At 48.6% G+C, this 25,000-nt stretch overlaps 2 protein-coding genes across 2 annotated transcripts in view; one reads left to right on the top strand and one right to left on the bottom strand.

Moving 5' to 3' along the window:
- The window catches only part of LOC124007899 (zinc finger protein 219-like), a 92,403-nt gene that overhangs the window by 53,094 nt on the left and 14,309 nt on the right, over positions 1 to 25,000 (bottom strand). The window contains 8 exon segments of the mRNA XM_046318759.1: positions 7,845 to 7,927; positions 10,305 to 10,403; positions 11,558 to 11,713; positions 15,270 to 15,327; positions 16,116 to 16,210; positions 16,371 to 16,621; positions 16,984 to 17,114; positions 17,516 to 17,661. Of these exon segments, the coding sequence (XP_046174715.1) occupies positions 7,845 to 7,927; positions 10,305 to 10,313 (92 nt within the window). The 5' untranslated portion in view covers positions 10,314 to 10,403; positions 11,558 to 11,713; positions 15,270 to 15,327; ... (2 more) ...; positions 16,984 to 17,114; positions 17,516 to 17,661.
- The window catches only part of LOC124008885 (vegetative cell wall protein gp1-like), a 16,731-nt gene continuing 9,444 nt past the window's right edge, over positions 17,714 to 25,000 (top strand). The window contains exons 1-11 of the mRNA XM_046320481.1: positions 17,714 to 17,731; positions 20,500 to 20,552; positions 20,746 to 20,825; positions 22,084 to 22,249; positions 22,388 to 22,443; positions 22,655 to 22,702; positions 22,770 to 22,856; positions 23,336 to 23,383; positions 23,573 to 23,650; positions 23,954 to 24,001; positions 24,781 to 24,952. Of these exons, the coding sequence (XP_046176437.1) occupies positions 17,714 to 17,731; positions 20,500 to 20,552; positions 20,746 to 20,825; positions 22,084 to 22,249; positions 22,388 to 22,443; positions 22,655 to 22,702; positions 22,770 to 22,856; positions 23,336 to 23,383; positions 23,573 to 23,650; positions 23,954 to 24,001; positions 24,781 to 24,952 (854 nt within the window). The remainder of the gene's footprint in view (positions 17,732 to 20,499; positions 20,553 to 20,745; positions 20,826 to 22,083; positions 22,250 to 22,387; positions 22,444 to 22,654; positions 22,703 to 22,769; positions 22,857 to 23,335; positions 23,384 to 23,572; positions 23,651 to 23,953; positions 24,002 to 24,780; positions 24,953 to 25,000) is intronic.

Raw genomic sequence — 25,000 nt, forward strand, 5'->3', positions numbered from 1 at the left:
CTCTTTTTACCCACACCATCTTGTTCTCTCACTCACCCTGTATGATCTATAGCTCCCTGCCCCCCCTTTCCTCCCTCCCCCCTCCCCTTCTTAATATGATGTAAAAAGCTAATCGCATGCAAATGTCTGTTGTCCCGGTAACCAGGCCTGAAAAATCCCTTTGATGTTGCACCCGGCTCATTCTCTCCACGTTCTCTTTGTTCAACTAGACTCTCTCTGCTTTGTCAACATCCCCCTTTACCCCTCTGCCCCTCTCTCTTCCCCTCTCTCTCTCTCTCTCTCTCTCTCTCTCTCTCTCTCTCTCTCTCTCTCTCTCTCTCTCTCTCTCTCTCTCCCTCTGCCCCTCTCTCTTCCCCCCTCTCTCTCTCTCTCTGCCTCACACTCTCTCCCTTTGCCCCCCCCCCCCCTCTCTCTCTCTCTCTCTCTCTCTCTCTGCCTCACTCTCTCCCTCTGCCCCTTTCTCACATACTCTCTCTCTCCCTCTCTCGCCCCCTTCTCCCCCCTGCTCATTTCTGCCTTGCAAAAAGAAAAACTTATCTAACTCTCTCTCCACTTTCTTTCTGCCTGCCTATACCTCTATACCACCCTGGTTCTTTGTGTCTTCCCCTGTTCTCTCTCTGGGTTTCTATAAGCCCCCTCTCTATTCTCCCGTCTCCCTCATTTTCTTCTCCCCTCTCTGTGCCTCTCTGTCTGCCCCTCGCCCTCTCTCCTTTCCCATCATACCCCTCTACTGTCTTCTGTCCCTCTCCTCCTCTCCTCTGTCGCTCCCCCCTTTCACTCAGACGATCAGCCCCTTCCTGTTTCGCTCCACTTTCTCTCTCTATCTCTATCTCTCCCCCTTTCTCTGTGGAGTATTTCACTCCCTCTGCATAGTTGTCTAGTCAGGTTTTGCTGATAGGTTTGGTGTTTAACTGCTGCTGGTCTAGGGGGATAAAGTCACAGTAAATACAGTAAATACACTTGTAAAAACATTAGTGCATTTCTGTGCATTGATTGTTCAAGTACACAAACTGGCAACAGATGTTATTACGGTAGTAACTATATGTAACAATGTTTAGCTACACTGTAAATACACTGTGCCTGCCTATTTGACTAAAATGCTAATACTGTACATTGGTTTATGTCACTTTGAATGCAAAGTATGACCTCCATGACAACATTTTCTGATACCAAGCAATACAGGTATTTGAGTTGAATGGCTTCCTTCCAGTTTGAATTTAAAAATACAGGTACAAATGGTGTAAGTACAATTGAAGTCCGATACCTGCGACCACATAGCATGCAAACATTGAACCACAAACAGAACAAGCATTTCCTAATTATTTTAAAAACATAAGTATATTTTGTGCTTAAAACTGCATTATGTAAGATGGCACTTACAAAAACACATGAAAATAAAACTTTTATTTACACTACCGTTGAAAAGTCTGGGGTCACTTAGAAATGTCACTTAGAAATGGTCTTGTTTTTGAAAGAAAAACACATTTTTTGTCCCATTAAAAGAACATTGAATTGATCAGAAATACAGTGTAGACATTGTTAATGTTGGAAATGGCTATTGTAACTGGAAACGTCTGATTTTTTTTATGGAATATCTTTTGAACAGTAGTGTACCTCTCCCAATATAATGTAGTATATATTCTGTAGTACATACCTCTCCCAATATAATGTAGTATATATTCTGTAGTACATACCTCTCCCAATATAATGTAGTATATATTCTGTAGTACATACCTCTCCCAATATAATGTAGTATATATTCTGTAGTACATACCTCTCCCAATATAATGTAGTATATATTCTGTAGTACATACCTCTCCCAATATAATGTAGTATATATTCTGTAGTACATACCTCTCCCAATATAATGTAGTATATATTCTGTAGTACATACCTCTCCCAATATAATGTAGTATATATTCTGTAGTACATACCTCTCCCAATATAATGTAGTATATATTCTGTAGTACATACCTCTCCCAATATAATGTAGTATATATTCTGTAGTACATACCTCTCCCAAAATAATGTAGTATATATTCTGTAGTACATACCTCTCCCAATATAATGAATTGTATATTCTGTAGTACATACCTCTCCCAATATAATGTAGTATATATTCTGTAGTACATACCTCTCCCAATATAATGTAGTATATATTCTGTAGTACATACCTCTCCCAATATAATGAATTGTATATTCTGTAGTACATACCTCTCCCAATATAATGAATTGTATATTCTGTAGTACATACCTCTCCCAATATAATGTAGTAAATATTCTGTAGTACATACCTCTCCCAATATAATGTAGTATATATTCTGTAGTACATACCTCTCCCAATATAATGAATTGTATATTCTGTAGTACATACCTCTCCCAATATAATGAATTGTATATTCTGTAGTACATACCTCTCCCAATATAATGAGTATAAATTTTGTAGCACCAAGTTAGTAGTGTGGTACTGCATAACTTCCAGTTAGACAAATTACTGTAAATATCGATTCAATGGGTTCAATATCCTTTTGAATTTAGATATGGGGAGTTCCTATGAGACCCATGAAACCAGACAATGAGAGAGACAGATAGCTGGCTGCTATCTGAGGATGTTAGGCGTGGAGGGAAAAAGGCTGCCTAAGTATGGTCCCCAATCAATAGCTTACTGCATATTGTACAATAACATGATTTAAATACTGTTTGGTGCCAACTTTAACTAGCTTAGAATTACTTTTATACTTATACATGTAACTTATTGTAACTGAACCCAACACTCATTGTATTGTATTGAGTTGGGGTGGCAGGCTAGCCTAGTGATTAGAGTGTTGGACAAGTAACTGCAAGGTTGCAAGTTCAAACCCCTGAGCTGACAAGGTACAAACCTGTCGTTCTGCCCCTGAACAGGCAGTTAACCCACTGTTCCTAGGCTGTCATTGAAAATAAGAATTTGTTCTTAACTGACTTGACAAAAAGTTGGAGGCATAGGCTAGTATTGCATTCAAAAATACACAATCTATAAATTCATGACAAAAACTTTTGGAACTTGCTAACTTTCATTCATTTCGAATAACGTCATCATGGAGTACATTTTTTTGTCACTGTTGTTTTGAACATTTGTTTTAGGACTAAAGCCCGACTGAGTGTTCTACTCGATGCATTGTCAATTGCCGCTAATGAAGATTTAATCAAAAGTGCATTACAGTGGCTTTGAAACACAATGACATCTCAAAAGGAGGCAAATAATAAATAGGAAAACCTTTTGTCATCATTGGGATGTTATCAGATTGGCTTTAGATGCAATATAACTTTAGCTAGCTAGCTAAGATTAAGGGGACAGCACTGCATTTTAGTTTGCTAATGTTAGCATTGCTAGCTATTTTTTACAAACTTGCTAGTTAATGGCAACATTGTTGTCTCTCTAAAGTCAATTTGACAACATCATAATGATGGCAAAGTTGTTTCCTACTAATCATTTGCCTACTTTAGCATTGTCATCGTATTTCCAAACCACTATAGTGTCAGTTAGATCAGCCCCCGTTCAGTATGACTGTGCCTCAATCTACGTTGGGGATCAATATGGCTACGGCGTCTGTAGAACATTGATGATAAAAAGCAACGACGTGGGCGAGTGATGTAGGTGCAAACTGTGAATAAAAGCTACAAGCATATTATTTACAGTGCCTTGCGAAAGTATTCGGCCCCCTTGAACTTTGCGACCTTTTGCCACATTTCAGGCTTCAAACATAAAGATATAAAACTGTATTTTTCTGTGAAGAATCAACAACAAGTGGGACACAGTCATGAAGTGGAACGACATTTATTGGATATTTCAAACTTTTTTAACAAATCAGAAACTGAAAAATTGGGCGTGCAAAATTATTCAGCCCCCTTAAGTTAATACTTTGTAGCGCCACCTTTTGCTGCGATTACAGCTGTAAGTCACTTGGGGTATGTCTCTATCAGTTTTGCACATCGAGAGACTGACATTTTTCCCATTCCTCCTTGCAAAACAGCTCGAGATCAGTGAGGTTGGATGGAGAGAATTTGTGAACAGCAGTTTTCAGTTCTTTCCACAGATTCTTGATTGGATTCAGGTCTGGACTTTGACTTGGCCATTCTAACACCTGGATATGTTTATTTTTGAACCATTCCATTGTAGATTTTGCTTTATGTTTTGGATTATTGTCTTGTTGGAAGACAAATCTCCGTCCCAGTCTCAGGTCTTTTGCAGACTCCATTAGGTTCTTTCTTTCTTTCTTTCTTGTATTTGGCTCCATCATCTTCCCATCAATTTTAACCATCTTCCCTGTCCCTGCTGAAGAAAAGCAGGCCTAAACCATGATGCTGCCACCACCATGTTTGACAGTGGGGATGGTGTGTTCAGGGTGATGAGCTGTGTTGCTTTTACGCTAAACATAACGTTTTGCATTGTTGCCAAAAAGTTCAATTTTGGTTTCATCTGACCAGAGCACCTTCTTCCACATGTTTGGTGTGTCTCCCAGGTGGCTTGTGGCAAACTTTAAACTACACTTTTTATGGATATCTTCAAGATATGGCTTTCTTCTTGCCACTCTTCCATAAAGGCCAGATTTGTGCAATATACAACAGATTGTTGTCCTATGGACAGAGTCTCCCACCTCAGCTGTAGATCTCTGCAGTTCATCCAGAGTGATCACGGGCCTCTTGGCTGCATCTCTGATCAGTCTTCTCCTTGTATGAGCTGAAAGTTTAGAGGGACGGCCAGGTCTTGGTAGATTTGCAGTGGTCTGATACTCCTTCCATTTCAATATTATCGCTTGCACAGTGCTCCTTGGGATGTTTAAAGCTTGGGAAATCTTTTTGTATACAAATCCGGCTTTAAACTTCTTCACAACAGTATCTCGGACCTGCCTGGTGTGTTCCTTGTTCTTCATGATGCTCTCCACGCTTTTAACATACCTCTGATACTATCACAGTGCAGGTGCATTTATACAGAGACTTGATTACACACAGGTGGATTGTATTTATCATCATTAGTCATTTAGGTCAACATTGGATCATTCAGAGATCCTCACTGAACTTCTGGAGAGAGTTTGCTGCACTGAAAGTAAAGGGGCTGAATAATTTTGCACGCCCAATTTTTCAGTTTTTGATTTGTTAAAAAAGTTAGAAATATCCAATAAATGTCGTTCCACTTCATGATTGTGTCCCACTTGTTGTTGATTCTTCACAAAAAAATACAGTTTTATATCTTTATGTTTGAAGCCTGAAATGTGGCAAAAGGTCGCAAAGTTCAAGGGGGCCGAATACTTTCGCAAGGCACTGTAGAATCACACATTACACATTTTACACACTATACCTAACCAACGTCATATTGCGTTATTAGCTCATGATCGCAAACAAAACGTTTGTACACTTGGTAAATATAAAAGTATAGCATATATGGAAGAGAAGGATAACAAAATCAATCAATCAAATAGTCACTGAAAAGACCCAACACTCTAACAAACCAGTTGAAGAAACATAGTTTGATAGTCTCTCCTCACAGCCTTAACAGATGATTTGATTCTAGGTGCTTGGATGAATAGTTTGGTAGTTTCTTCTCACAGCCTTAACAGCTGATTTGATTCTAGGTGCTTGGATGAATAGTTTGATAGTTTCTCCTCACAGCCTTAACAGCTGATTTGATTCTAGGTGTTTGGATGAATAGTTTGATAGTCTCTCCTCACAGCCTTAATTGCTGATTTGATTCTAGGTGCTTGGATGAATAGTTTGATAGTCTCTCCTCACAGCCTTAACAGCTGATTTGATTCTAGGTGCTTGGATGAATAGTTTGATAGTCTCTCCTCACAGCCTTAATTGCTGATTTGATTCTAGGTGCTTGGATGAATAGTTTGATAGTCTCTCCTCACAGCCTTAACAGCTGATTTGATTCTAGGTGTTTGGATGAATAGTTTGATAGTCTCTCCTCACAGCCTTAATTGCTGATTTGATTCTAGGTGCTTGGATGAATAGTTTGATAGTCTCTCCTCACAGCCTTAACAGCTGATTTGATTCTAGGTGCTTGGATGAATAGTTTGATAGTCTCTCCTCACAGCCTTAATTGCTGATTTGATTCTAGGTGCTTGGATGAATAGTTTGATAGTCTCTCCTCACAGCCTTAACAGCTGATTTGATTCTAGGTGTTTGGATGAATAGTTTGATAGTCTCTCCTCACAGCCTTAATTGCTGATTTGATTCTAGGTGCTTGGATGAATAGTTTGATAGTCTCTCCTCACAGCCTTAACAGCTGATTTGATTCTAGGTGCTTGGATGAATAGTTTGGTTCTTATACGATGTTTACATTATCTTTCCATGTTATTATTTGGTCCAGACTAGGCCTATGGATAGTAGAGCGCCATTCCTGTCGTTGGTTCATATATGTCACCTGGTTGGTCTATACTGTACTGAGCTGTACGATGGCCACAGTGTCAGAACAGTACTCTACTGTCTATACCACAATAAGACTGTCGGCAGTGTGTGTGTGTGTGTGTTCCACACTCTGCATACTGTGTGTGCTCATGCATCCAGGGCCAGACATACTAATTTGCATAGATCCCAATCGCACCTAGTCTAGGCTATACCACATATACAGTCACACAGACAGAATCTACACTACTAACATCCCAACCAACCTGCACTGTATAAACAGCATCATGAAAGGATATATTTTAATGAAGTCCAATAAAGCCACTATACGCTATAGTGCACACACACACACACACACACACACACACACACACACACACACACACACACACACACACACACACACACACACACACACACACACACACACACACACACACACACACACACACACACACACACACACACACACACACACACACACGCATACACACACAAACACACACACATACACACGCATACACACATACACATACACAGGCATACACACACATACACACGCATACACACACACGCATACACACACACATGCACGCCTGCACACAAACACACACGCATACATACACACGCATACACACATACACATACACACACACACATACACTCACACGCATACACACACACGCATACACACACACATACACACACTAGGCCATGGCTGCCAGTCAGTGGTTCAGACAGAGTGGTTTGGCCTAGCGGGGAGCCGCAGAGGGAGGACAATGCTCCTTCTGTGTGGCTGGAGTGTCCACGGTATCAATGACTCTGCGAGCAACTGTGTCCGGCCGATCCAACATGGCCACCCACAGCAGGCTCTGTTGATGCTAGATCCTGGGTTAGTTAGAGCCGTAATGTCTCTTTGTTTGCTTTATGTTCAGTTTCACCCTTATGTAAATGTAAAATGTACGTTGTTTTGGAGTCCGGAATCCAGTTTCTGGACAGAAAGGGATGAGAGTTAAAAGAGAGAGGTTGAGAAAGGCTTGGGTGTTAGATGTTTACCAGAAAGAGTTCTGTGGCACATCATGTGTGTATTCAGGTAGAGTACGATTGAGACATCTCAATACAGTCTTCTCTAGAAGAGAATGTAGATTACAAGGCGGCTGGTTTGGGAGTTAAAAGGAGAGAGGGGGGATTGCGGGTTGACAGGGCAGAAGGAAAGGAAGAGAAAAGGAGATATAGAGGAACAGAAAGAGATGACAGTAGGTGTAAGATAAGATCACTCGTGTTTGTCGCTGAGATCAAGATTACACTGCAGTGGAAGGAGACTGATGCTGTAGAGACAAACAGCAACCATAGCATTTAAAGCACAGTGTGAATGTGGTTGCGTGTGTATATGTGTGTGTATGTGTGTGTGTGAGTGAGTGAGTGAGGGAGTGTGGGTATAAGTGTGTGTAACTCACCTGTGTGTGTCCCCTCCCAGACGCTGGGGATTCCCCCTCCTTCTGACTGCCAACAGAGGAGGAGTCTGAACAGCTACTGTGAACTATAGAGAGCGAGTGAGAGAAAGAGAGGGAGAGCGAGAATGAGTGAATGAGAAAGGGAGATAAAGAGGGATATGGAGAGAGAGACAGAGAGAGAGAGCAAGAGAGAAAGACAGAAAGGATAAGGGAGGGAGGGAGGGAGGGAGGGAGGGAGGGAGGGAGGGAGGGAGGGAGGGAGGGAGGGAGGGAGGGAGGGAGGGAGGGAGGGAGGGAGGGAGGGAGGGAGGGAGGGAGGGAGGGAGGGAGGGCAAGAAAAAGAGATAGAGAGGTGGTGGGGGAGGGTCAGTGGCCTGCCAATAAAGTGTTTATAATGAAATTAAAATTGGATCACCGCAGAAAGACAGAGGACAATTCTATAAAGTGAAATATTACTATTCCCAGGGAGATACAGTTGAAGTCAGAAGTTTACATACACTTAGGTTGCAGTCATTAAAACTAGTTTCTCAACCACTCCACAATTTTCTTGTTAACAAACTATAGTTTTGGCAAGTCGGTTAGGACATCAACTTTGTGCATGTCACAAGTAATTTTCAGATTATTTCACTGTATCACAATTCCAGTGGGTCAGAGATTTACATACACTAAGTTGACTGTGCCTTTAAACAGCTTGGGAAATTCCTGTCACGACTTCCTCCGAAGTTGGTCCCTCTCCTTGTTCGGGCGAAGTTCGGCGGTCGACGTCACCGGTCTTCTAGCCATCGCCGATCCACCTTTAATTTTCCATTTGTTTTGTCTTGTCTTCCCACTCAACTGGTTTCAATTCCATCAATTACATGTTGTGTATTTAACCCTCTGTTCCCCCCATGTCCTTGTCCGGTATTGTTTATTGTAAGTGCCCGTGCACGTTATGTCTGGTGTGCATCTTGTTTTGTACCCATTTATTGATTGTTCTGTTTTCCGGTGGTTTTTATTATTAAACTGCGCAGTTAGAAACACCGTTTTTGCCCTCCTGCAACTTCTCTGCCACTAGTACGCACCCCTTACATTTCCAGAAAATGATGTCATGGCTTTAGAAGCTTCTGATAGGCTGATTGACATAATTTGAGTCAATTGGAGGTGTACCTGTGGATGTATTTCAAGGCCTACCTTCAAACGCAGTGCCTCTTTGCTTGACATCATGGGAAAATCAAAATAAATCATCCAAGACCTCCACAAGTCTGGTTCATCCATGGGAGCAAATACCAAATGCCTGAAGGTACCACGTTCATCTGTATAACCAATAGTACGCAAGTATAAACACCATGGGACCAAGCAGCCGTCATACCGCTCAGGAAGGAGACGTGTTTTGTCTCCTAGAGATGAATGTACTGTTGTGCGAAAAGTGCGAATCAATCCCAGAACAACAGCAAAGGACCTTGTGAAGATGCTGGAGGAAACAGGTACAAAAGTATCCATATCCACAGTAAAACGAGTCCTATATCGACATCACCTGAAAGGCTGCTCAGCAAGGAAGAAGCCACTGCTCCAAAACCGCCAGAAAAAAGCCAGACCACGGTTTGCAACTGCACATATCGTACTTTTTGCAGAATTGTCCTCTGGTCTGATGAAACAAAAATAGAACTGTTTGGCCATAATGACCATCATTATGTTTGGAGGAAAAAGGGGGAGGCTTTGCAAGCCGAAGGACACCATCCCAACCGTGAAGCACGAGGGTGGCAGCATCATGTTGTTGGGGTGGTTTGCTGCAGGAGGGCCTGATGCACTTCACAAAATAGATGGCATCATGAGGGGGGAAAATTATGTGGATATATTGAAGCAACATCTCAAGACATCAGTAAGGAAGTTAAAGCTTGTTCGCAAATGGGTTTTGCAAATGGACAATGACCCCAAGCATACCTCCAAAGTTGTGGCAAAATGAACAACAAAGTCAAGCTATTGGAGTGGCCGTCACAAAGCCCTGACCTCTATCCTATAGAAAATGTGTAGGCGAGCAAGGAGGCCTTCAAACCTGACTCAGTTACACCAGCTCTGTCAGGAGGAATGGGCCAGAATTCACCCAACTTATTGTGGGAAGCTTGTGGAAGGCTACCCGAAACGTTTGACCCAAGTTAAACATTTTAAAGGCAATGCTAACAAATACTAATTGAGGGTATGTAAACTTCTGACCCACATTGGAATGTGATGAAATAAATAAAAGCTGAAATAAATCATTCTCTCCACCATTATTCTGACATTTCACATTCTGAAAATAAAGTGGTGATCCTAACTGACCTAAGACAGGGAATTTTACTCAGATTGAATGTCAGGAATTGTGAAAAACTGAGTTTAAATGTAGTTGGTTAAGGTGTAGGTAAAGTATCTTGTTTTACTGTGGATAGAGATACAATTCACATAAGGTAATCATATGGTCCGTTAAGGTGTGTGTGAGTGCATTTGTACCTCTGTCATTCAGACTGTAGATAGAGTCCATTTCAGATGTTTCTGGTGCTCCTGTGACATCTAGCAGTATCTTACTGGACAGACCAATGCACATGGTCTCTATCAGATATGAGAGAGAGACAGAGAGACAGAGAGAGAGACAGAGAGAGAGAGAGAGAGAGAGAGAGAGAGAGAGAGAGAGAGAGAGAGAGAGAGAGAGAGAGAGAGAGAGAGAGAGAGAGAGAGAGAGAGAGAGAGAGACAGAGACAGAGACAGAGAGAGATGGAGACGGAGAGAGATGGAGAGAGAGAGAGAGAGAGAGAGAGAGAGAGAGAGAGAGAGAGAGAGAGAGAGAGAGAGAGAGAGAGAGAGAGACGGAGAGACGGAGCGAGAGAGAGAGAGGAGAGAGAGAGAGAGAGAGAGAGAGAGAGAGAGAGAGAGAGAGACGGAGATGGAGAGAGATAGACAGAGACAGAGACAGAGATAGATAGAGAGAGAGAGACGGAGATGGAGATGGAGAGAGAGACGGAGAGAGAGAGAGAGAGAGACAGAGATAGATAGAGATGGGAGAGAGAGAGAGAGAGAGAGAGAGAGAGAGAGAGAGAGAGAGAGAGAGAGAGAGAGAGAGAGAGAGAGAGAGAGAGAGAGAGAGATATGGAGAGAGAGACAGAGAGAGACGGAGAGACGGAGAGAGAGAGAGAGAGAGAGAGAGAGAGAGAGAGAGAGAGAGAGAGAGAGAGAGAGAGATGGAGATGGAGAGACGGAGAGAGAGAGAGAGAGAGAGAGAGAGAGAGAGAGAGAGAGAGAGAGAGAGAGAGAGAGAGAGAGAGAGAGAGAGATGGAGAGAGAGACAGAGACAGAGACGGAGATGGAGATGGAGAGAGAGACGGAGAGAGAGAGAGAGAGAGAGAGAGAGAGAGAGAGAGAGAGAGAGAGAGAGAGAGAGAGAGAGAGAGAGAGAGAGAGAGAGAGAGAGAGAGAGAGAGAGAGAGAGAGAGAGAGAGCGAGAGAGAGAGAGAGAGAGAGAGAGAGAGAGAGAGAGAGAGAGAGAGAGGCATACATACAGTGGATGCATCTTTTTCTCATATAACTGCAGTTTTGAAGTTATGGATTTACTCTGTCATTCCTCTGTAGGTGTCGTGTTTATTTGAGAACATACGTGTGTGTGAGCATGTGTGTCATTGTGAATGTGTGCGTATGTACGTGTGTCTGTACTGCATGTATGTGTGTGTGTTTGCATACAGCGTTCCTATGTCTAAGTCGGTGTTTGTTACCTTGGTGCTGTGTTTGAAGCTGTAGGCGGTGTGTCCCATGCACTTCTGCTTGGTGAAGACGAAGAGGGGTTGATAGAGGAACACACCCCGGTCTTCTTCCTCCTGGTCCTCCCACACACCTGACTCACCAGCTCTCCACCCCCCCGCTACCGGGACCTAACAGATGCACACATAGGCAAGCACACGCACGTAAGGAAACACCCACACACACACATGTGTCATGTAAACACTACAACAACATACTGACTGTCAGATCATGACCTATAATTTACCACACTTACACACACAGACATGCACAGTTTACCGTCCCCCAAACCACTTCATGTTGTATTTTGACCTGTCCAGTGATGTGAGGGTCATGTAACATGAGCTGTGTGTCAAACCTCCTCCACCACTCAGTTATTTAGCTAGCTACCTCTCAGCTAGCTACCGCTCAGAGAGCTGTGTGTCAAACCTCCTCCACCACTCAGTTATTTAGCTAGCTATCGCTCAGAGGGCTGTGTGTTAAATCTCCTCCACCACTCAGTTATTTAGCTAGCTATCGCTCAGAGAGCTGTGTGTCAAACCTCCTCCACCACTCAGTTATTTAGCTAGCTACCGCTCAGAGAGCTGTGTGTCAAACCTCCTCCACCACTCAGTTATTTAGCTAGCTACCTCTCAGAGAGCTGTGTGTCAAACCTCCTCCACCACTCAGTTATTTAGCTAGCTACCTCTCAGCTAGCTACCGCTCAGAGAGCTGTGTGTCAAACCTCCTCCACCACTCAGTTATTTAGCTAGCTACCTCTCAGCTAGCTACCGCTCAGAGAGCTGTGTGTCAAACCTCCTCCACCACTCAGTTATTTAGCTAGCTACCTCTCAGCTAGCTACCGCTCAGAGAGCTGTGTGTCAAACCTCCTCCACCACTCAGTTATTTAGCTAGCTACCTCTCAGCTAGCTACCGCTCAGAGAGCTGTGTGTCAAATCTCCTCCACCACTCAGTTATTTAGCTAGCTATCGCTCAGAGGGCTGTGTGTTAAATCTCCTCCACCACTCAGTTATTTAGCTAGCTACCGCTCAGAGAGCTGTGTGTCAAACCTCCTCCACCACTCAGTTATTTAGCTAGCTACCGCTCAGAGAGCTGTGTGTCAAACCTCCTCCACCACTCAGTTATTTAGCTAGCTACCGCTCAGAGAGCTGTGTGTCAAACCTCCTCCACCACTCAGTTATTTAGCTAGCTACCGCTCAGAGAGCTGTGTGTCAAACCTCCTCCACCACTCAGTTATTTAGCTAGCTACCTCTCAGCTAGCTACCACTCAGAGAGCTGTGTGTCAAACCTCCTCCACCACTCAGTTATTTAGCTAGCTACCTCTCAGCTAGCTACCGCTCAGAGAGCTGTGTGTCAAACCTCCTCCACCACTCAGTTATTTAGCTAGCTACCTCTCAGCTAGCTACCGCTCAGAGAGCTGTGTGTCAAACCTCCTCCACCACTCAGTTATTTAGCTAGCTACCGCTCAGAGAGCTGTGTGTTAAATCTCCTCCACCACTCAGTTATTTAGCTAGCTATCGCTCAGAGAGCTGTGTGTCAAATCTCCTCCACCACTCAGTTATTTAGCTAGCTACCTCTCAGAGAGCTGTGTGTCAAACCTCCTCCACCACTCAGTTATTTAGCTAGCTACCGCTCAGAGAGCTGTGTGTCAAACCTCCTCCACCACTCAGTTATTTAGCTAGCTACCTCTCAGAGAGCTGTGTGTCAAACCTCCTCCACCACTCAGTTATTTAGCTAGCTACCTCTCAGCTAGCTACCGCTCAGAGAGCTGTGTGTCAAACCTCCTCCACCACTCAGTTATTTAGCTAGCTACCTCTCAGCTAGCTACCGCTCAGAGAGCTGTGTGTCAAACCTCCTCCACCACTCAGTTATTTAGCTAGCTACCTCTCAGCTAGCTACCGCTCAGAGAGCTGTGTGTCAAACCTCCTCCACCACTCAGTTATTTAGCTAGCTACCTCTCAGCTAGCTACCGCTCAGAGAGCTGTGTGTCAAATCTCCTCCACCACTCAGTTATTTAGCTAGCTATCGCTCAGAGGGCTGTGTGTTAAATCTCCTCCACCACTCAGTTATTTAGCTAGCTACCGCTCAGAGAGCTGTGTGTCAAACCTCCTCCACCACTCAGTTATTTAGCTAGCTACCGCTCAGAGAGCTGTGTGTCAAACCTCCTCCACCACTCAGTTATTTAGCTAGCTACCGCTCAGAGAGCTGTGTGTCAAACCTCCTCCACCACTCAGTTATTTAGCTAGCTACCTCTCAGCTAGCTACCACTCAGAGAGCTGTGTGTCAAACCTCCTCCACCACTCAGTTATTTAGCTAGCTACCTCTCAGCTAGCTACCGCTCAGAGAGCTGTGTGTCAAACCTCCTCCACCACTCAGTTATTTAGCTAGCTACCTCTCAGCTAGCTACCGCTCAGAGAGCTGTGTGTCAAATCTCCTCCACCACTCAGTTATTTAGCTAGCTACCTCTCAGCTAGCTATCGCTCAGAGAGCTGTGTGTTAAATCTCCTCCACCACTCAGTTATTTAGCTAGCTATCGCTCAGAGAGCTGTGTGTTAAAGCTCCACCACTCAGTTATTTAGCTAGCTACCGCTCAGAGAGCTGTGTGTCAAACCTCCTCCACCACTCAGTTATTTAGCTAGCTACCGCTCAGAGAGCTGTGTGTCAAACCTCCTCCACCACTCAGTTATTTAGCTAGCTACCTCTCAGCTAGCTACCGCTCAGAGAGCTGTGTGTCAAACCTCCTCCACCACTCAGTTATTTAGCTAGCTACCTCTCAGCTAGCTACCGCTCAGAGAGCTGTGTGTCAAACCTCCTCCACCACTCAGTTATTTAGCTAGCTACCTCTCAGCTAGCTACCGCTCAGAGAGCTGTGTGTCAAACCTCCTCCACCACTCAGTTATTTAGCTAGCTACCTCTCAGCTAGCTACCGCTCAGAGAGCTGTGTGTCAAACCTCCTCCACCACTCAGTTATTTAGCTAGCTACCTCTCAGCTAGCTACCGCTCAGAGAGCTGTGTGTCAAACCTCCTCCACCACTCAGTTATTTAGCTAGCTACCTCTCAGCTAGCTACCGCTCAGAGAGCTGTGTGTCAAACCTCCTCCACCACTCAGTTATTTAGCTAGCTACCTCTCAGCTAGCTACCGCTCAGAGAGCTGTGTGTCAAACCTCCTCCACCACTCAGTTATTTAGCTAGCTACCTCTCAGCTAGCTACCGCTCAGAGAGCTGTGTGTCAAACCCCTCCACCACTCAGTTATTTAGCTAGCTAGCTCAGAGGGCTGTGTGTTAAATCTCCTCCACCACTCAGCTAGCTACCGCTCAGAGAGCTGTGTGTCAAACCTCCTCCACCACTCAGTTATTTAGCTAGCTACCGCTCAGCTAGCTACCTCTCTGTGTGAGAGTCTCAATGTGTGAGTGTGTGTTAACATGCCATCCTATGTTTATGCTTGTGCGTGTGTGTATGTATGTGTGTGAGTGTTTGTGTGCACCCTATTCCCTATATAGAGCACTACTGTTGACCAGAGCCCTATGATCAAAAGAAGGGCACTATATAGGGAATATGGTGCCATTTGAGACACAATAGTTTAGGGTTGAAACCTTGTCACTAGTCTGGGAGCGTTATACCAGTGTTGGGATTAATCTATACTCATCTAAATCTAATCTAGATTAATCTAAATCTAGCATTCTCACCGGACACCCGACGATGAGGTCGCTGGCCCGGAGGTCCTCACCGTGGCGCTGGGCGTGTCTGAGGACGGAGAGGAAGGAGTCATAGGAGTGGTTTAGCCCTCCCAGCTCCTCCAGAACATCACATTACTGTTCCAGTCTGTGTAGGGGACTGGAGACAGTGGGGGAAGGACAGGAGAGAGAGAGGAGGGGTGGCAAGGAGTCTGAGCTGGGGAGGGACGAGGAGGAGGAGAGGGAAAGGAGAGGACTTCAGCCATCTATGGTCATTATCATCAATCTAATTTTTTTCTTCACATAACATACAAATTATCAACAAACAGAACAGACATAACAAACACAGTGCAATACTTGCAACTCCAGTCCATAAAACAAAACTACAAATACAAAAAAAATCCTATTAAATATACAGATTTGGCCAAGCCTCCCACCAAATCATCATCACCATCATCATTGTTCTCACATCATCATTTTCATGATACAGTACCGGTACTTTTAGGCATCTTCTACTGCCACCCGGTGGTCGATTTAGATAACTACAGTGAACATTCTACCCTCAGATCTCTGCTAATACCATCTGTGTGATGGTCTCCTTGTTTACTCAGTTTAAAGCTGTGATCAGACATTGCCCTGTGTATGTATCAGACGGGCTATTATAATATATTGAAAGTCTGGTGATTGGTTTTAGGGTAATCCAACATTAATGAGTTATTGTAGGGTATACAATGCAGTGCTAATAAGCCTTTACTATATGAAACAGCTCAAAATCCCAGCCATTATTATGAGCTTTCCTCCCCTCACCAGCCTCCACTGATGCTGTAATAATGTTTTTTGAATGGAACGTTTTCTTACCTTGAAGAAGTCTGCAGCCTAAGTGACCAACAAGGAGTCCACTTCTGGTTTGGTCCTTACTATATGCAGTGAGGGTACTGGAAAAACACCTCTCTCTTTGTTTGAGAGGGAGAAAGAGGAATAAAGAGTGAGCGAGAGCCAGAGAGAAAGAGGGGGAGAGATAGAATAAAGGAGTCAATTTCCTCTTCTTCTACTTCTCGATGGTGCTGCCCATGCTAAAACATCCCTCTATCCAACTCTATGTGACCCACTCACACGTTTACTGAAGATGTCCTGTTTCAGCAGACTCTGCAGTAGAGCTCCCTCCATGGCTGGGAGGAGGTTCTGCGAGTGGAAGGCGCTGAAGCTGGCCAAGTTGTGGAAAAGGAGGTCTGCTTCCCCCCGGAAGGGGGGACGGGGTGTCTGGACCCTCCAAGAGGGGCAGGTAGGTCTCCTCCACACCCGTTAACACGGCCACGCACTGCCTCCCTGAACTCAGCATCCTACACCATAATAGATAGAGTTTGCTGTAGGGAGAAAGAGGGGGGGTAGAGGATGAAGGGAGTGGATGAGGAGGGGAAAGAAGGGGAAGGGGAGAAAGGTAAATGGGGGGAATCAGAAAGAGAGAGGAAGTGGGAAAGAGGGGAAGGGGGAAGAGGAAGAGGAATAGCGAAAGAGATGGAGGGAGATAGAGGAAGGGATGACAGAGATTGGGGAAAGAGAGAAAGCGGAGGGAAGGAGTAAAGAGAGGGATCCCCCTGCACTCCTCCTCCTCCATCCCTCCACCTACTCCCTCTATCTCCATTCTTCCCTCTGTGATACAACACAACACAGTACAACGCTATACTAGTGTTCCATTTCATTCAGATCTTCCCTCCCTCTCTCCTACCTTTTTCCAGTTTGTCCACCATGGCAGCCAATCGATAGAGGACTTCCAGGTCGCTGCCTCTGTGATTGGACACATGTACGAGGCGGTGGAGGGCGTTGTCCACACTATCATAGAGGTCAGAGGTCGCAGCCCTGAGGGGCACAGGGTTCAAAGGTCATAAAGGATATGATTATATAGGAGTGAATCCTAACTTCCACTTCAGTCGAATTTTCACTCCCATTGACATGGCATGACTCAGTTAATATTTTACTTAAAGTGTAAGTTAGGATTCATTGATTTAATGAAAGAGATAGAGGATTGATGTGTTATAATAGGAACCGTTTTCAAATACATTTCTCATACGTTATATCCATGATAGGATCATCTATTTGAATTCAATTTTCATTTGGACGCACTGATGGGACAGGGTCATGGATATGTACTAGAGAGCTCATCTATCTTTGCAATGGCCACTTCTGTGACAGCATGGGAAGCTCCATTGAGGGAAAGTGCACCTTCTATCCAACTCTATGGACAGGGTAGCTGGTGGTACCTGCAGTTTGGGGATCGCTGTGCCAGTCCTGATGTGGTCAGCCCTGCCAGCCAGGCCCCGCCCTTCAGCTGCAGCTCAGTCAGCCGTTGGTCGACGAGGACGCTCGTCATCAGCTCTGTGTGTTTATCCACACTCAGGGGAACAGTCTGGAAAAGAGACCCAAAAAATAATCTGGTAAACATTGTGTTCTTAAGCAAGATGGTTCACGCTCAGAAAGTATGTGACATTTACACAAAATGTATTCAACTTTTTTCATAAGTTCACTCAAAAGTTGTTGTTTTTCCTCATAAAAATCTATTTGATGATAATTGTTAGTATTTCACCCCATAACACCTCATTGACTTTTGTGCTACCATGTTAAACCACACAGAAGCAGTGGTATAGTAATACACATAGCATTCCTTGATACAGTCTGGTAGTGGTGCTGTGTCCATTGACTGCAGTTCACCCTCCAACAGAGAGAGGGCGCTCTCAAAACAATCAGTCAGACTCAACACTCTAAAAGCAAAAACAGGACAGGAGTAACTTAGTACAGTTAGTCTACAGTTCAAATGGCACCCTGTTCCCTGCAGTGAACTGTTATTGACCAGAGCACTACTTTTGACCAGTGACACAGCCCATAATAGTTAATACTTCACATGACATAAAAAGGCTTGATGGTGAAAACATTGACACGGCTGATTTCATATCTAAGGAAATAATGTTTGCGATATCAGGCTGTCTTTGTCATTCAAGTCACATGACTCGAGTAACATACAATGTTGTGTGTGTGTGTGTGTGTGTGCACATGAATGCATGCCTTCCTGAGGGTGTGTGTGTACGCTGTGCTGTGTGCGTGTGTGACTGTAAATCAATTTGAGATAAGTGTGAATAAACAAAACATTCCTGCCTGTCTCGGTCTCTCAAGACCGAGATCAAGACCAAATGCCAATAGTGGCATATTGATTGAGCTGCATATGGAATCTGAATTGATTTGAGAAAGAATAGGCTTTATGACTGTAAGTCTTAGCATTCAAAGAGCTAAACTTGATATTCTGAGGGCTAGAAACATGCTAGGAAGAGACTCTTTCTCTCTCTCTCTCTCTCTCTCTCTCTCTCTCTCTCTCTCTCTCTCTCTCTCTCTCTCTCTCTCTCTCTCTCTCTCTCTCTCTCTCTCTCTCTCTCTCTCTCTCTCTCTCTCTCTCTCTCTCTCTCTCTCTCTCTCTCTCTCTCATCAGTCTCTGTTTCCCTGCCCCTCCCTCCATCCCGCTTTCCCTCCCTTCCTCTCCAGTCTGAAAGCCAGTTAGAGTGGCAGTGTTTATAGTCTCCATCCATCTCCAGGGGCAGCTACTGCCTGTCTATATACCTGTCCCTCGCACCGTGTACACACACACACACACACACACACACACACACACACACACACACACACACACACACACACACACACACACACACACACACACACACACACACACACACACACACACACACACACACACACACACAGACACACACACGCACGCACGCACGCACGCACGCACGCACGCACGCACACACACACACACACACACACACACACACACACACACACACACAGACAGAGATAAAAGGAATTACATTTAGTGTGACAAGCGACGCACGCACGCACGCACACACACACACACACACACACACACACACACACACACACACAGACAGAGATAGGAATTCAATTGATATCAACTCTACTTTTTATATAGCACACACCAGGATACGCACGCACGCACGCACGCACACGCACACACACACACACACACACACACACACACACACACACACACACACACACACACACACACACACACACACACACACACACACACACAGACAGAGATAAAAGGGAATTACATTTAGTGTGACAAGCGATACAGCGTTAGAATTCAATTGATATCAACTCTACTTTATATAGCCACCCAGGATATCACACACACACGCACGCACGCACGCACGCACGCACGCACGCACGCACGCACACACACACACACACACACACACACACACACACACACACACACACACACACACACACACACACACACCCAGGAGAGTCCATTCACCATTACCACGAGCCCATCTTAAGGTGCCACCAACGTCCTGTGACACAGACATAAACAAATCTCTACACGTAAACATTGTACGCTACTTTTATTACAACTTTATATTTTGGGGATTTGACTATTGATTACTATTGATTACAAGTGATTAATATTAATATTGATATTTGTACTGCACTGTTGAGGGGAGCTCGCAAGTAAACATTTCACTGTACCGTTTATACCTGTGCATGTGATGAATAAACTTTTATTCAATTCGATACATACAGTCTATACATGTTTATCCAGTCTATACATGTTTATCCAGTCTATAAATGTTTATCCAGTTCACAAATGTTTATCCAGTCTACAAATGTTTATCCAGTCTACAAATGTTTATCCATTCTACAAATGTTTATCCAGTCTATAAATGTTTATCCAGTCTATACATGTTTATCCAGTCTACAAATGTTTATCCAGTCTATACATGTTTATCCAGTCTATACATGTTTATCCAGTCTACAAATGTTTATCCAGTCTACAAATGTTTATCCAGTCTATACATGTTTATCCAGTCTATACATGTTTATCCAGTCTACAAATGTTTATCCAGTCTACAAATGTTTATCCAGTCTATACATGTTTATCCAGTCTATACATGTTTATCCAGTCTACAAATGTTTATCCAGTCTATACATGTTTATCCAGTCTATACATGTTTATCCAGTCTACAAATGTTTATCCAGTCTACAAATGTTTATCCAGTCTATACATGTTTATCCAGTCTATACATGTTTATCCAGTCTACAAATGTTTATCCAGTCTACAAATGTTTATCCAGTCTATACGGCAGGTTGCCTAGTGGTTAGAGCGTTGGGCCAGTAACCAAAAGGTTGCAGTCCCCCGCACCCCCGCACCTCTCTGGTGCAGTCCCCCGCAGCCCCGCACCCCTCTGGTGCAGTCCCCCGCACCTCTCTGGTGCAGTACCCCGCACCTCTCTGGTGCAGTCCCCCACCCCTCTCTGGTGCAGTCCCCCGCACCTCTCTGGTGCAGTCCCCCGCACCTCTCTGGTGCAGTCCCCCGCAGCCCCGCACCCCTCTGGTGCAGTCCCCCGCACCTCTCTGGTGCAGTACCCCGCACCTCTCTGGTGCAGTCCCCCACCCCTCTCTGGTGCAGTCCCCCGCACCCCCGCACCTCTCGGGTGCAGTCCCCCGCACCCCTCTCTGGTGCAGTGCCCCGCACCCTGCACCTCTCTGGTGCAGTCCCCGCAGCCCCGCACCTCTCTGGTGCAGTCCCCACACCTCTCTGGTGCAGTCCCCGCACCCCTGCACCTCTCTGGTGCAGTCCCCACACCCCTGCACCTCTCTGGCGCAGTCCCCCGCAGCCCCGCACCTCTCTGGTGCAGTCCCCCACACCTCTCTGGTGCAGTCCCCCGCACCCCTGCACCTCTCTGGTGCAGTCCCCCACACCCCTCTCTGGTGCAGTCCCCCGCACCCCCGCACCTCTCTGGTGCAGTCCCCCGCACCTCTCTGGTACAGTCCCCCACACCTCTCTGGTGCAGTCCCCGCAGCCCCGCACCTCTCTGGTGCAGTCCCCCACACCTCTCTGGTGCAGTCCCCCGCACCCCTGCACCTCTCTGGTGCAGTCCCCGCACCCCTGCACCTCTCTGGTGCAGTCCCCCGCAGCCCCGCACCTCTCTGGTGCAGTCCCCCACACCTCTCTGGTGCAGTCCCCCGCACCCCTGCACCTCTCTGGTGCAGTCCCCGCACCCCGCACCCCTCTCTGGTGCAGTCCCCCGCACCCCGCACCTCTCTGGTGCAGTCCCCCGCACCCCGCACCTCTCTGGTGCAGTCCCCCGCAGCCCCGCACCTCTCTGGTGCAGTCCCCGCACCCCCGCACCTCTCTGGTGCAGTCCCCCGCAGCCCCGCACCTCTCTGGTGCAGTCCCCGCACCCCTGCACCTCTCTGGTGCAGTCCCCCGCAGCCCCGCACCTCTCTGGTGCAGTCCCCCACACCTCTCTGGTGCAGTCCCCGCAGCCCCGCACCTCTCTGGTGCAGTCCCCCACACCTCTCTGGTGCAGTCCCCGCACCCCTGCACCTCTCTGGTGCAGTCCCCGCACCCCTGCACCTCTCTGGTGCAGTCCCCCGCAGCCCCGCACCTCTCTGGTGCAGTCCCCCACACCTCTCTGGTGCAGTCCCCCGCACCCCTGCACCTCTCTGGTGCAGTCCCCGCACCCTCTCTGGTGCAGTCCCCGCACCTCTCTGGTGCAGTCCCCCGCACCCCCGCACCTCTCTGGTGCAGTCCCCCGCAGCCCCGCACCTCTCTGGTGCAGTCCCCCCCCTGCACCTCTCTGGTGCAGTCCCCCGCACCCCTGCACCTCTCTGGTGCAGTGCAGTCCCCCGCACCCCTGCACCTCTCTGGTGCAGTCCCCTGGTGCAGCCCCGCACCTCTCTGGTGCAGTCCCCCACACCTCTCTGGTGCAGTCCCCCGCACCCCTGCACCTCTCTGGTGCAGTCCCCCGCACCCCTGCACCTTTCTGGTGCAGTCCCCCGCACCCCTCTCTGGTGCAGTCCCCCGCACCCCCGCACCTCTCTGATGCAGTCCTCCGCACCCCCGCACCTCTCTGGTGCAGTCCCCCGCAGCCCCGCACCCCTCTGGTGCAGTCCCCCACACCTCTCTGGTGCAGTCCCCCGCACCTCTCTGGTGCAGTCCCCCGCACCCCCGCACCTCTCTCTGGTGCAGTCCCCCGCACCTCTCTGGTGCAGTCCCCGCACCTCTCTGGTGCAGTCCCCCACACCCCCACACCTCTCTGGTGCAGTCCCCCACACCCCCACACCTCCCTGGTGCAGTCCCCCACACCCCCGCACCTCTCTGGTGTAGTCCCCGCACCTCTCTGGTGCAGTCCCCACACCTCTCTGGTGCAGTCCCCCACACCTCTCTGGTGCAGTTCCCCGCACCTCTCTGGTGCAGTCCCCCACACCTCTCTGGTGCAGTCCCCCACACCTCTCTGGTGCAGTTCCCCGCACCTCTCTGGTGCAGTCCCCCACACCTCTCTGGTGCAGTCCCCCACACCTCTCTGGTGCAGTCCCCCACACCTCTCTGGTGCAGTTCCCCACACCCCTGCACCTCTCTGGTGCAGTCCCCCGTACCCCTGCACCTCTCTGGTGCAGTTCCCGCACCCCCGCACCTCTCTGGTGCAGTTCCCCGCACCCCCGCACCTCTCTGGTGCAGTTCCCCGTACCCCCGCACCTCGCTGGTGCAGTTCCCCGCACCCCCGCACCTCTCTGGTGCAGTCCCCGCACCCCGCACCTCTCTGGTGCAGTCCCCCGCAGCCCCGCACCGCTCTGGTGCAGTCCCCTCACCCCTGCACCTCTCTGGTGCAGTCCCCCGCAGCCCCGCACCTCTCTGGTGCAGTCCCCCACACCTCTCTGGTGCAGTTCCCCGCACCTCTCTGGTGCAGTCCCCCACACCTCTCTGGTGCAGTCCCCCACACCTCTCTGGTGCAGTCCCCCACACCTCTCTGGTGCAGTCCCCCACACCCCCGCACCTCTCTGGTGTAGTCCCCCGCACCTCTCTGGTGCAGTCCCCCACACCTCTCTGGTGCAGTCCCCCACACCTCTCTGGTGCAGTTCCCCGCACCTCTCTGGTGCAGTCCCCCACACCTCTCTGGTGCAGTCCCCCACACCTCTCTGGTGCAGTTCCCGCACCTCTCTGGTGCAGTCCCCCACACCTCTCTGGTGCAGTCCCCCACACCTCTCTGGTGCAGTCCCCCACACCTCTCTGGTGCAGTTCCCCACACCCCTGCACCTCTCTGGTGCAGTCCCCGCACCCCCGCACCTCTCTGGTGCAGTTCCCGCACCCCCGCACCTCTCTGGTGCAGTTCCCCGCACCCCCGCACCTCTCTGGTGCAGTTCCCGCACCCCCGCACCTCTCTGGTGCAGTCCCCCACACCCCCACACCTCTCTGGTGCAGTCCCCCACACCCCCACACCTCTCTGGTGCAGTCCCCCACACCCCCACACCTCCCTGGTGCAGTCCCCCACACCCCGCACCTCTCTGGTGTAGTCCCCCGCACCTCTCTGGTGCAGTCCCCCACACCTCTCTGGTGCAGTCCCCCACACCTCTCTGGTGCAGTTCCCGCACCTCTCTGGTGCAGTCCCCCGCACCTCTCTGGTGTAGTCCCCACACCTCTCTGGTGCAGTCCCCCACACCTCTCTGGTGCAGTCCCCCACACCTCTCTGGTGCAGTTCCCCGCACCTCTCTGGTGCAGTCCCCCACACCTCTCTGGTGCAGTCCCCCACACCTCTCTGGTGCAGTTCCCCGCACCTCTCTGGTGCAGTCCCCCACACCTCTCTGGTGCAGTCCCCCACACCTCTCTGGTGCAGTCCCCCACACCTCTCTGGTGCAGTTCCCCACACCCCTGCACCTCTCTGGTGCAGTCCCCGTACCCCTGCACCTCTCTGGTGCAGTTCCCCGCACCCCCGCACCTCTCTGGTGCAGTTCCCGCACCCCGCACCTCTCTGGTGCAGTCCCCGCACCCCGCACCTCTCTGGTGCAGTCCCCCGCAGCCCCGCACCTCTCTGGTGCAGTCCCCGCACCCCTGCACCTCTCTGGTGCAGTCCCCCGCAGCCCCGCACCTCTCTGGTGCAGTCCCCCACACCTCTCTGGTGCAGTCCCCCGCAGCCCCGCACCTCTCTGGTGCAGTCCCCCACACCTCTCTGGTGCAGTCCCCCGCACCCCTGCACCTCTCTGGTGCAGTCCCCCGCACCCCCGCACCTCTCTGGTGCAGTCCCCCGCAGCCCCGCACCTCTCTGGTGCAGTCCCCACACCTCTCTGGTGCAGTCCCCCGCACCCCTGCACCTCTCTGGTGCAGTCCCCGCACCCCTCTCTGGTGCAGTCCCCCGCACCTCTCTGGTGCAGTCCCCGCACCCCCGCACCTCTCTGGTGCAGTCCCCCGCAGCCCCGCACCTCTCTGGTGCAGTCCCCTCACCCCTGCACCTCTCTGGTGCAGTCCCCCGCAGCCCCGCACCTCTCTGGTGCAGTCCCCCACACCTCTCTGGTGCAGTCCCCCGCACCCCTGCACCTCTCTGGTGCAGTCCCCCGCACCCCTGCACCTCTCTGGTGCAGTCCCCCGCAGACCCGCACCTCTCTGGTGCAGTCCCCCACACCTCTCTGGTGCAGTCCCCCGCACCCCTGCACCTCTCTGGTGCAGTCCCCCGCACCCCGCACCTTTCTGGTGCAGTCCCCGCACCCCCGCACCCCTCTCTGGTGCAGTCCCCCGCACCCCCGCACCTCTCTGATGCAGTCCTCCGCACCCCCGCACCTCTCTGGTGCAGTCCCCCGCAGCCCCGCACCCCTCTGGTGCAGTCCCCCACACCTCTCTGGTGCAGTCCCCCGCACCTCTCTGGTGCAGTCCCCCGCACCCCCGCACC

Source organism: Oncorhynchus gorbuscha, linkage group LG21 (assembly GCF_021184085.1).
Source record: "Oncorhynchus gorbuscha isolate QuinsamMale2020 ecotype Even-year linkage group LG21, OgorEven_v1.0, whole genome shotgun sequence".
Taxonomy (NCBI): Eukaryota; Metazoa; Chordata; class Actinopteri; order Salmoniformes; family Salmonidae; genus Oncorhynchus; species Oncorhynchus gorbuscha.